This window comes from Orcinus orca, chromosome 3 (assembly GCF_937001465.1).
Source record: "Orcinus orca chromosome 3, mOrcOrc1.1, whole genome shotgun sequence".
Lineage (NCBI taxonomy): Eukaryota > Metazoa > Chordata > Mammalia > Artiodactyla > Delphinidae > Orcinus > Orcinus orca.
This window is the reverse complement of record NC_064561.1, coordinates 80775294-80788581: the sequence shown is the minus strand read 5'-3', so window position 1 is coordinate 80788581 and position 13288 is coordinate 80775294. Positions and strand designations below refer to the sequence as shown.

The 13288-nt window shown below is 41.6% G+C and overlaps 1 protein-coding gene across 2 annotated transcripts in view; it reads right to left on the bottom strand.

Moving 5' to 3' along the window:
• The window catches only part of ALDH7A1 (aldehyde dehydrogenase 7 family member A1), a 39196-nt gene that overhangs the window by 11292 nt on the left and 14616 nt on the right, over positions 1-13288 (bottom strand). For both annotated transcript variants that reach the window (XR_004476862.2, XM_004279856.4), the window contains exons 8-13: positions 10360-10437; positions 8053-8150; positions 5564-5605; positions 3529-3623; positions 1474-1558; positions 244-350 (exon numbers count right to left, since the gene is read on the bottom strand). Coding sequence is in view for 1 of the 2 variants with exons in the window: in XM_004279856.4 (XP_004279904.2) it covers positions 244-350; positions 1474-1558; positions 3529-3623; positions 5564-5605; positions 8053-8150; positions 10360-10437 (505 nt within the window). In the remaining variant the exon portion in view is untranslated. The remainder of the gene's footprint in view (positions 1-243; positions 351-1473; positions 1559-3528; positions 3624-5563; positions 5606-8052; positions 8151-10359; positions 10438-13288) is intronic.

The following is a 13288-nucleotide window of genomic DNA, read 5'->3' as shown; positions in this document are numbered from 1 at the left end:
TCTCCCTTCCATACAAATTCCCAGGGACTCAATTCATAGGCAACCCTGGCTCTGAGTTGTGTCTTTCCAGAAATTTTCCATTCATGTTACATTGTCATTCTTTAAAATATGTATTTCCCCGTTATAAAAGGGATGGAGAAAAGAAAAGTGGCAGTCAGGCACCCTTCATCAATTTACCCAGAGCCCTGCTTGTGCGAAAGGAAAAGAAAGAACCTGTCACTCCTGATCTCAAGTTGTCATTACCTTGCCACCATAGACCACGGTGCCACCTTCTTTCTTTGCTTCCTCCACTGCTCCAAGAAACATGCTCACTGCCTGTTTGGTGTGGAGTGGCCCATAGAGAACATTAGCTGGAAAGAAAAAAGAATGCTCTTCATTTCACCCTAACTGACATCATTTTATAATTAAACAGCTTTCCCAATGAACAGACCAATCCCTTCATATACCCCCTCAGTTGAGAGCAGGAGTCAGCAACCTTTCTCTGCAAAGAGCCGGACAGTAACTATTTAATACTTTGCATGTCATGTGGTCTCTGCCATGACTACTCAATTCCGCCAATGTAGTGCAAAAGCAGCCACAGAAGATATGCACAAAAGAAGGTATGGCTGGGTCCTCATAAGCTTTCTATACAGAAGCACGGAGGGCCAAATCTAGGGAACGAGCTATCAATTCATCAGAGTCCTGCAGTAAAAATATAGGCTCTGCTTATTACAGGGTGATCATTCTCTAAGAACTTCACAGAACCAGCAGTCGGTGAACAATTTAAGGGGAAGAGGCTGATGCTCCCTCTGTATGGCTGTCAGAAAGCAGAGCGTTAAAGGTGACCGTGAGACAGAGTAAGAAGGAAGATATAGGTAGGCCTCAGTGAGGAGGTGGGAAGGACTGGGCAAAGAGCAGTTCCAGCAGGGCAGAGCCTGGAATGTCCAGAGCACTGAAAGAAGGCTGGAGAAGCTGGAGCTCCGGGAGCAACGGGGCAAATGGCACACAGCGGGTCCAGAAGGGGACGCAGCCGGGGTCAGATCACAAAAGACTGTGAGCTTGCAAAAAGGGTCTCAAAAGGCATCCAAGTTTTAGTCAAACAGTGATGAGTGTTTTTAGCAAGAGAGTGAATTATTTAATTACATGTTTAAAAATTACTTTGGTTATGGTGGAAGACAGAAGTGGAAGCAGAAAAGTCAGGCAGGTGACTCTTGCATGAGGGAGGATGGTGGTATCTGGGAGGAGGGAAGTGAAGAGGGAAAAGCTTCTCAAACTCATCCCATCTCAATACCATCTCCCAAGCTCACCCACCGGCCCACGTCAAGCACTGAGATCCTAAACTAGGAGCAGACGTGTCACCCCAAATGCAAAATACACTGCTTTGTATTCCCTCGGGCCTCTCAGGAAAGGGAAAAAAATAAAAGTAGAAAATCAGAAACTCTTATAACACCATCTGTCAAAAAGGAACATCTTTGGAATCAACCAGATACTCACAGTCCCACGGGTTCCCAACACGGATCTGTGCATAGGCCTTTTTAAGTCTATTAACAACTTCATCATGAATGCTTTCATGTAAAAACTAAATGAAAAAAGAAACATTCAAGGGATTAGTACATATAAATGAACTATTAAATAGCACAAATAAATGTACGAAATTGTTAAAAATGCACAAATTTCTTTTCCCCCAGCCTTTTTTTTTTTTTTTGGGCCGTGGTGCACAGCTTGTAGGTCTTAGTTCCCCAACCAGGAATTGAACCTGCACCCTCAGCAGTGAAAGCACAGAGTCCTAACCACTGGACAAGCAGGGAATTCCCTCAATTTTTCTTAACAGTACTGATCTATACAGTTGACCCTTGAACGACATGGGTTTGAACTGCACGGGTCCACCTGTATAAAACTATTTTTCAACAGTAAATGTTACAGGGCTACATGGTTCCCAACTGGTTGGATCTGCAGATTTGGAAGAACCATGGATACAGAGGGCCAACGATAAATCAGAGAGGTCCATAGTACTGGAATGGATTTTTCTGTACAGCACTACAGTCCCTACAAAAATTGATTTGGGTTATGACTAACAGTATCCTCCAATATTTGACACTAAATATAAAGCCTGGCTATGTATATTTGCTCCAGAACACAAAGGAAAAATAAAGGTTGACCAAATAAAGAAATGCTTGACTTTAATGTCATTTCATAGTTACCATGTAATTAAGATTATAATCTTTTGGAGTACCCCTGTTTCCTTCTTAGCCTTAAGGTAATAAATGTTTAAGGTGAACAAATTCAATAAATTATAAATACTTTACAAACATCGCAGCTTAGATATTCTATCATAGTAGGCAGACAAGGTACTTTATTAGCTGGTGTAAGATGATGCCTTTAGAAAGTGCAGGCTCTGGGTTTCTGCCGGTTAAATCCGCAGAGCAACATTTAAATAAACAAATAAATAGAAAAAAGAAAAAAGTGCAGTAAGAGAACGTTAGAACTATCCCTGCAAAACAAGCAAGTTCATACCGCAATTCATACCACGTCAACTGAGGAATATAAAAACAAAGGAAAGATACTCATTCATTGTAAAATACAGGAAAAAGTGAATATGAAAAGTTATGGCAAAGGTAAAGGCTTAATTTCTCTATATTTTTATCTATTCTAATTAATTTAGATTATGTCAACCTTATAAAGAATTTGTTCATACTCATTGTGGGTAAGAGGAAAAACCCAAAGCCAATTCCTCCATAATTCAATTGTAAACTGTTTATTATTTTTTTTTAATTACAGGAGGAAAACTCAACAATAATAATTTAAAAAGGCAATTGTAGCCAAATTTTCTACCTAATCAAAACTGGTTTGGCCCAGTTTTTCAATAGTATGAGTCATGAAAATCAAGGTTGTACCTCATACAAAAACATTTTAAAATCCAGCTCAAATCTAAGTGTGGAGATTAAATTTCCCAAACCCCGAACACTGAAGCGAAACCACTCTCCTCACATGCACTTAATATTAATGTGTCCTATATATATGCATGCAGACTTATACACTTATATAGAGAACACACATATATTTACTTTCCAATAAACTACGTCACATCAAGTCAAATCTAAGACTTGACCTATAAGCCAAAAATTTTTAATTTTTTAAAATATTTTACTACTTAAAATGTTTTTACGTGACAGCTAAGACTGTCTACCGTTTAGCAAATAGTTGTGAATTTTTCAAATGTTTATCTTGTTTTATTCTCTAAGTGACAAGGGACTTTGTCCACATTGTTCTAGGTGTAGGACTGAAAGCAGGTCTCATCACCCACGTCCAACTCCAGTCAACGAGGACTGGACCACGTTCAGCTTGGGGAGGTAAGGCAGAGTCCCTCACTGACCAGCAGCATCTGCCAGGAGCACAGAACAGAGCAGCAGGGCCACGTGCTTGCCAACCACATCCAGGGAATACACGTTTCTAGCAGTGTTTCTACTACACCTCCTTAACAGTACAATGTGTTGAAAAGCAGCACTGGAAGAAGAGGACGCTCTCACGTGCCCACGCAGAAACACTCACCAGGCGCCTCGCAGTGGTACACCTCTGGCCGGCTGTCCCCACAGCTGCAAAGAGAGCTGAGGGAACGACTAAGCTGAGGTCCGAATCCTCAAAAGCTTAGGGAAGCAGAAACACATCCATCAGTGTTGTGAGGTAGGCAGACAAGGTACTTTACTAACTGGTATAAGATGATGCCTTTAGAAAGCGCAGTGAGAGAACGCCAGAACTATCCTTGTAAAATAAGCAAGTTCATACCGCAGAGGCAACTTTTCTCCCAAAGAAAATGATATGAGAAGAGAGCAATGAGCTCCCCCTCCTCTGACCTCTTCATCTTTCACCTCTCTGAAGTTTCTGGTGCTGACTGAGCCTTCTCTGCACCTTCATGTGGTCTCTTCTCTAAAAGCACCACTGTCTTTGTCAGTCTTACTTGCCTCCAGTCTCAACCCCACCACCCATTTAGATGGCAGCTTCCCTGGGCCCACAGAGAAGTCAGTGGGATCCTTCTGATTTATTACCGCCATCAAACCAAGCTCTCCAACAACCTCTGCACCCTCATCTGCATCAGTCCACTCCCTAAAATGCCTCTTGTTCTCCCCGCTACAGAAGCTTTTTCAAATGTCTCAAACCCCTCCAGCCCTTTAGTCCTGCTCCAGACGACTTCACCCTTTACTTCGAGGAAAATCTCAAAGTGATCACACACAAGGCCGTTTCCTGCTTCCTCTGCATCTCTGAAGAGATCAGTGCAAAATCACTTTCAGACTGCTCTCTACTTTTGTCTATTCCTTCCTGCTCCTCTTCTGCCCTCCAAAGAAAAAACTAGCATAGTCTTTACAAGGTTACCCGTCCATCGATCCATTGTATTACTTATAATTCCTTCCTTTCTATCCCTTCCAGAAACTTACAGTCCCAATTCCCTCTTATATCTTCAATTTTCCCCTGTCCAGTCTAAGCGCATTCTCAGACTAGCATGATGGTTAAGAAGGTGGATTACACAACCAAACAGACCGAAGCTCTTATCCATCACCACCACTTTTTCATCGTGTTATTTTAACTTTTTAAGCCTCAGTTTCCTCATCCATAAAATGGGATAACATTATCTGGGGTACTAATGGATGATAGTAAGGAGTTTTAGGAAGAGAGCTATGCTCTGGGGTCTGATTGCGAGGATACAAATGCTGGCTCTGTCACTTCAGGCACATAATCATTTTAAGCCTCAGGGTGTAACCTTCAAATGAGATTAATAAAGGCATCTACCTCATGGGATTACTGTGGGGATTAAATGACATATTGCACATGAAAAAACTGAGCACAGTGCCTGACACATACCCACTGATCAATAAACGCTAACTATATTTTCTAATCAACTCTCTCTTTTACGAAATCAGAAGTTCATCCAAAACAAACCCCTCACCATATAATTTTTATATTTCTGGTGTACCCCACAAACACATAAGCACTTAAACATGATGATAATGATGGCAATATACAATTAGCAAGTTTTTAGCATAAAATTCATGATTCTATGAAGTCTCAACCAACTGATGTTCATCATATTATCCAGAAGTTAGGCTGGTAGACTATTTCCTTTTGTGTCAAACCAGTGAAAAAGTGAATTAAATAATCTCCAAGACTATAGGTAAATGATAAAATGCCTTAAGGAAGTGTTCCTTCCCAATGTAAAAGCACTCAATACCCCACTGAAGACGAACTAATGTTTTTGGAAACAGCAGGTCACATAGAGTTACTTACTTATTTATTCTAGAGAAACATGTGGCCAGTTTTCAAAAAACAGAAGGAAAACAAGAAACAATGACACATTAGAAACTCTCATACACAGATTCTAAGCCTCAGGTAACATTTTCCAAACATGAACGCCTTTCCCTCCTAGTTATCTCTGCCTGCAAACCATGTGTCCTGTCTCACAAGGAAAGTTCCTAAGCATGGGACACACAACATAAAAGGGATGAGTTCTTACACAAGTTCTATACATACAGGATGGCTACTGAAGATATTCTAAACAGAAATCACGCAAACAAAGAAGAAAAGGCAGCCTTACCTATAATTGCATTGTTTCCTCCAAGTTCTAATAAACTTCTCCCTTTAACATATATAAACACAAATTAATTCCTATTTCATTGTTTAATGCACACAGCTACACGGCCTCAAATCATAGCCTATCCCAATTGTTTTAATTTATTTTCTGATTTAAAACAGCATGACACACACACAAAAAAAAACAAACAGCATGACAATAAATAAACTGTAACTCTTAAAAAATTTTCAAGGGGAAAAAAAAGCATGAGCATCGCATCAATGTCTAGATTCCTGATTTTAATAATTGTATCATGGTTATATGATCGAATGTCCTTGTTCTTAGGAAATACACAAAACACATTTAGTGGTAAAGGAATACAATGTCTTCAATTTTCTCAAAAGGTTCAAAAATATGCTCTCACAATATGTGTGTGTGTGTGTGTGTGTGTGTGTGTGTGTGTGTGTGTTGGTAGAGAGAAAGTGATTTTAAAAATGGTACAATTGGTAAAACTCATTAAAGGGAATATGGGAATTCCTTGAGTTAGTCTTGGAATTTCTCTAAGTTTAAAATTATATCCCCCAAAACTCCAGTTAGTATAAAATGGTGCAGTCACTTTGGAAAATTGTATGACAATTTCCCAATACAGTATAACCATAAGATCTGACAATTCCATCTGTACCTTCCATATCCTTCCAATTCTCTATGTGCTCCCTAACCATGTTCAAAACCACCAACCCCCTCCAGGAAAAGCACCTACAACTTAAGACAGGCAGATGCATCATTTAAAAATTGTAATCCTACTAATGGTACTACTTATAAGAGAACTACAAACTACCGCTTTGAGTTAAAAGGAGGCATAGGGAGGAGGACAGTATCTTCTAGTGGGAGAAGCAGGATTAACGATCTTAAGCACCACTGCACATACTTACTGGACATTTGTTTATCTTTGAAGAAATCATCTATTCAAATGCTTGCCCATTTTTTAATTGGGTTGTCTTTTATATTACTGAATTGTAAGAATTCTTTATATATTCTAGACATAAATCCCTTATCAGATAAAGGATTTCTAAATATTTTCTCCCATTCTATAGGTTGTTCTTTTCACTTTTTTTTTTTTTTTTGGGGGGGGTACGCGGGCCTCTCACCGCTGCGGCCCCTCCCGCCGCGGAGCACAGGCTCCCGACGCGCAGGCCCAGCGGCCATGGCTCATGGGCCCAGCCGCTCTGTGGCATGTGGGATCCTCCCAGACCGGGGCACGAACCTGCGTCCCCTGCATCGGCAGGCGGACTGTCAACCACTGCGCCACCAGGGAAGCCCTCTTTTCACTTTTTTGATGGTGTGCCCTTTTTAAGTTTTTTTTTTTTTTTTTTTAATGTGGACCATTTTTAAAGTCTTTATTGAATTTGTTACAATATTGCTTCTGTTTTATGTTTTGGTTTTTTGGCTGCGACGCATGTGGGATCTCAGCTCCCCGACCAGGGATCAAACCCGTGCCCCCTGCATTGGAAGGCGAAGTCTCAACCGCTGGACCGCCAGTGAAGTCCTGATCTTTTGAAACAGCTCGTCATTTCTACAAAGAAGCCAAGTGACATTTTGAAAGGGATTGCATTCAATCTGCAAATCACTTGGACAGTACTGATCTTGGGCAGTAATAATATTAAATTGTTTCCAAACAGTGAAAATGGGAGGTATTTACATTTATTTAGGTCTTTTAAAGTTTCTTGCAATGATGCTTTGTGGTACTCTGTGTGAAAGACTTATACTTCTTTTGTTAAATTTATTCCTAAGAATTTTATTCTTTCTGATGCTACTGTAAATGAAAGTTTTATGAATTTCATTTTCAGATTGCTCGTTGTTAATGTATAGAAATACAATTGATTTTTGTATCCTGCAACCTTGCCAACCATGTTTATTAGCTCTAATAGTTTGTAAACTTCCTTTATAAAAGCAATGCCCATATAGCAAAATAGCTGACAGATTAACTATTCGAATCTCACCTTATGCTAGGGTTAGTCTAAATCAGCAAAATAGGCAAAAATTGACCATAAATATTATCCCAGAAAACCTCTTTAATGAGCCATAAAGTAGAGCATACAAAGCTATGTCTTACAGCCCTTTTCAGTCATATATGCATGAAACAGAAATGAGAGAAAAACAGATGTAAGTCTTCTACACAACATTCATTCTAGGTCCTGTACTCTCACTGGTCCTGTTTAAATGTCAGTTTTCTTTTTTATTTGCCAAACCAGTCTGATAGAAATTGATAAGTACATTTGATATGATTCTACTATGGTCATTTAGGGAGGGAATGACATCCTTTTCCAAATTATGCTATTAAATCTGCTATCTCCTTAATATTAAGCCACTATTAACTGTACCCTTCCTTTCACTTGGACATTCAAATAAACACAGCTGGTGCCTCCATGGAAAGAGACAAGGAAAAAAACCCAACCTTTATTTCATATCCATACCTGAGGGAATTAAAAGCTCGATATAAAGCCAACACTTACCAAACCTCTCCTGCACCATAAGAGCCACTTGTTTTCCCACCCGAGTGCTCCCAGTGAAGGACAGCAGGTTCATTCGCTCATCTTTGGCCATGGCTGTGCTGCAAGGGGAAGAGACACGGTCACCCAAGCAGAGAAACCCAGCAATGGTGGCACTCGACGGTGCCAAGCCAGAAAACTCTGAAACCCCTGTCATGGAAAGACGTCAGTGAAAGACACAAGGATCGAAGCAGAAACTAACACACCATTGTAAGGCAATTATACTCCAATAAAGATGTTAAAAAAAAAAAAAAAAAAGACACAAGGATCTATCCCAAGGGAGCAAGGGAAGGTCTTCATGAAAATGATTTTCACAAGGAGAACCATACAGCAGAACAGACTAACCCGTTCTGGGAGCTCTCCGTAAACAGAAATCACCACAAGGATGTTGTTAAGGAAGATATTCCTTCTTGTACTGATGGGTGACTGGACAATACAACCGTAGCAGTTCCTTGACGAGCACCCCAGTTATTTTGCAGTCTCTTAAAACTGATTCCTTTAAGAACTAGAAGTTTAGGGACTTCCCCGGTGGTCCAGTAGTAAAGAAGCCGCCTTCCAATGCAGGGGATGTATGTGGGTTCAATCCTTGGTTGGGGAACTAAGATCCCACATGCCGCGGGGCAACTAAGCCCACGTGCCACAACTACTAAGCTCGTGTGCCTCAACGAGAAAGCCCATGTGCCACAACTACAGAGCCCACACGCTACAACTAGAGAGAGAACACTGCACGCCACAACTAGAGAGAATCCATGTGCCGCGATGAACAGCCTGCATGCCGTGACGAAGACCCAATGCGGCCAAAGATAAAAAATAAATTTTTAAAAAATATGCAAAAAAAGAAGACAATTTTAAAGACTGTAGGGAAATATCCTAAGTATCCTTCTTGGAAGCTGACTCAGAAAGGCTGTGCTATTTCCAGTTTCTAAGGAATGCAGACCAGACACTACTGATCTGAACCTTCTTGCTCATAGTGCAGGGCTTCAAAGGGCTTGGTGTGGGCCAAGCAAGGCAGCCACAGCATCAGACCAATGCAGGGCTGGAACTGTGTGATCAGACAGTGCATGTGGGCTTCCCAGGTCAGCCCAGCACATGTGAGCACTGACACTCAAGGGGGTTGCTGTGTAAAGCCCTTCTGCACACATTATTGTTATTATCCGAGCTATTCCAAGGCCAATGTGAAGGACTGCAGGCCCAAAGTACAAGAAAAGAGCAGGTCAAAGGATAGACTATTTGTTTTAAATGACAATTTAGATAACACTTCACTATGCACTCTTTATGTGGGAGTTGTATTTTCTAAATAAAATTTCTAAAATTTTCTCACTTATCTAAAAAAAAGGAGTCATGTATTACATCTTTTTGAGACTGCCCATGAAGTACAATAGTGCGGTCAAAGTGCTAGAGGGGGACTAACATGCTCATCACACCTGTAAGGGTTCTAAGACCTGACTCCTATGAAACGCCATCTAATCAAAGTCAAGGCTACTAGAACCAGCTTCACCATGGTTCAGAGACAGTACAGTCCGATCCAGCTGAAAAGATGCTATGACATTCTGCCAAGTGAAAGCAGCCGGATATAAAGGCCGCATGATTCCATTTACCTGAAGCACCCCGAAGAGGCAAACCAACAGGCGTGAAGTCAATGAGGGGCTGCCAGGGGAAGGGGAGGGGGAAATGACTGCTAATGGGTACCAGGTCCCTTTGGGGGTAACAAAAATGTCTGGAATAAGGTAATGGGGATGGTTGCACAACACTGTGACTTACTATTCTAAAAACCACTGAATTGTACATTTTTAAGGAGAGAGCTTTATGGTATGTGAATTACATGATGATTTTTAAAAAACAATAAATTAGCAGCTGTGTCTCCAGGGTTCCCTTTTTTGGTCAGCTGAAGAACCCAGAGAAGAGGCTAGGTCCTTGGTGGGGAGTGAGAAACCAGAGCACAATTCCACAGCTTTGCTTTGTAAGTGAGCACGTTGATAAATCAAGCGTTAGGAAGCCATGGGCTGCACAGTGGTACGGCAGGGTGTTATTTTAGGATATAAACACCTTACAGTAGTAGCCCTGGGCAATGAAAAAGACAGTTCTCGCTCATCCTCCAACAGACGCTACACAGTAATGAAGTAAAGCCCAATGAGATCCATAACAATAATGATTCCAAAACCCACTCACCTCCTGAGCTATACCGAGTTTCGAAATTCTAGTAAAGATGATTCTAGTTGATCAACCCAAGCCCTTCAGCAGAAAGACACTCCGGGCCTACTATTGACCTACCCAATATCCGCTCCACCACAAGTCAAGGAACAAATCGCACCAGGCAGCTTGTTGTCCTCCAGAACCTTGGCTATTATCCTAGGGGAAAAAAGCAATTACTAAGGAAGGGAGTGATTTAATTTCTTACCATTTTTTGAAAAATGACAATAAATTCCAACTACGTGACTACTTTCTTTTTTCAACTTTCTCTCCCATCCCTCAAATATCTAGGCCTAGATTTCTCCTCACATACTACAAATGAGGTTTTCAAACACTTAAAAAGCAGGACTCTTGGGCTTCCCTGGTGGCGCAGTGGTTGGGAGTCCGCCTGCCGATGCATGGGACACGGGTTCGTGCCCCAGTCTGGGAAGATCCCACATGCCGCGGAGCGGCTGGGCCCGTGAGCCATGGTCGCTGAGCCTGCGCATCCGGAGCCTGTGCTTCGCAACGGGAGAGGCCACAACAGTGAGAGGCCCGCGTACCGCAAAAAAAAAAAAAAAAAGAAGACATGCGAAATAAACAAAACACCTAAAGCACTGGTCAGGAAGTTCAAGTGATCACTGTTCTCCAGTATTTTCTGCCAAACTATGAAGACATATCTGGTTCAAGATGGTAGCCTGATTGCAGGGCTTGTTTTGGCTTCTCACCACAAATCCACTAAAATGATGTTAAAGAAATAAAAAGGGAAATATGGAATAAAACCCACAAAGATGAAGAAAATGAAAGATAGCTCCTATTAGCAAATGAGAGGTTTTGACGCATCTCTCCCAAGCAGAGCCAGCCAGAGAAGTGGTAAAGGGTGAAAAGGGAAAGAGGTTCGCCGAATCTAGACAGTATGCTGAGAAGACAGAGCAGAAGGCACTGGACCTGCCTGCAGAACCCCAGAGAAGTTCAGGACTAGTTTCCACTGGCTTCGCGCCAACCTCTTAGTCAGGAAATTGTGCCCTCCAGGCTAAAGTAAGGTGGACAAGCACAGCTTTTTCTCAATTAGTCTGCTTACAACTTAGGCTGTTAGAGTCAAAATGAGAAACACAGTTCAATGCTACTTAAATCTGATTTTAAGTTGTAAAAAATGGCTCCAGTAATTCTGATTTCTCTGGAACAGGGTTCTTTCATTGATTTTGAGCTTCCTGAGGAGCATGGGCCTAAATAGAGCAAAAGTTCTTTCGATCAATCATCCCAAGCTACTGGCTACTTTCTAATTTGCTTAACTTAAATTTCAAAAGGATCCAAATTCTGTACCCACTTCCATAAAAAAGATACCATTGTCATACCGAAGTAAACTCTCCAATTGTCCCCAAAAATGTCCTTTACAGCAGTTTTCTTTCCTCCACCCAATCAAGGACCACATACTGCAGTTGTCATGTCTGAGAGCAGGTGTCAGGCTGTGCAATTCTCTCCAGGGACTCAGGGTGTATCTACTATCTGTACAAGTAGCTGACTGCTCCTGAAGGGCAGGTATTTTGCTTTGGCCTGTGGGTAAAGGTTAACCAAAACCTCTTCCCCTAATGCATGAGAATCTGACCTTGGGTTAACTCTTTAGTTTTGCTCCTCAAGTTACCTGATAAATGCCAGAGTATCAACAATGCTACCTAGACAATATGGCTCATGGTAAAGATGACCCCTGACTGGTCAACTCAATCTAAACTGGAATAACGACCTGAGAACTACAACTGGAAACCTCATCCTTTTGCCCTTCTCTGAGCGCAGTGACTCCTATAACTGTATGTCCCTGGTGGGTGGTTGAAAGCCACGTGGATAGAATTTTTACAAGACATTTTAGCTCCTGTGGGGCATTAGGCTTTTAAGCCAGGGCAACCTCCACACCTGTCCAGTATAGATCTCATCTCCTTTGCCCTGAATAAACTGCTACAAAGACACTGAATCAAGAGGAATACCTGATGCTATCCTCCTAGCAAACTATGTTCCTGTCCTATATCCTTCTGAACATATAGAGGTACAATATGTGGTCATTTTATGAGTCTGAATATTAGCTGAATTTTAAAAACTCCCAGTGGACGTTGCAGCACCCTTGGTTAATTCCAGCACAATTTAGCATCATTTTACTTTTTGTCTTACATTACAAAATCAGATAATATTCTCAATTACCTAAAAAAAATCATCCATGTTCCTATGAACACCTCAAATCCTTCAAAGGTTTAATAAAGCAAATATTTAAAAGCACAAGGCAAAAATAACTTAGAACGAATATCAAAATTAATATTATTTAACTAGCTACTAATAACAATTGGCAAGTCAGTTCACTATGTCCACATTAATTTTTTTTTCTTAAGGATTATTTTTTTTTTTTTAACTTTTTTTTTTTTTTTTTTTCTGTACGCGGGCCTCTCACTGTTGTGGCCTCTCCCGTTGCGGAGCACAGGCTCCAGACGCGCAGGCTCAGCGGCCATGGCTCACGAGCCCAGCCGCTCCGTGGCATGTGGGATCTTCCCGGACCGGGGCACGAACCTGTGTCCCCTGCATCGGCAGGCGGACTCTCAACCACTGCGCCACCAGGGAAACCCAAGGATTATTTTTTTGCATATTTTTTTTTTGCGGTACGCAGGCCTCTCACTGTTGTGGCCTCTCCCATTGCGGAGCACAGGCTCTGGACGTGCAGGCTCAGTGGCCATGGCTCACGGGCCCAGCCGCTCCGCGGCATGTGGGATCTTCCCGGACCGGGGCATGAACCCGTGTCCCCTGCACTGGCAGGCGGACTCTCAACCACTGCGCCACCAGGGAAGCCCAAGGATTATTTTTAAAAATTGCCTGGGGAATCTCATCATTTTTATGTGCTTTGTATGTCAGTGTTCTTAATATTTAATTTGAACAACATTGCCTTGAAAGATATTGTTTTCTCAATATCACATATTCCTTTCAAGTAAACACTTAATACACGCTACTCTTTTTTTAGCCGACTTTTCACTTCCTAAGCCAGTGTTCCTAAAAT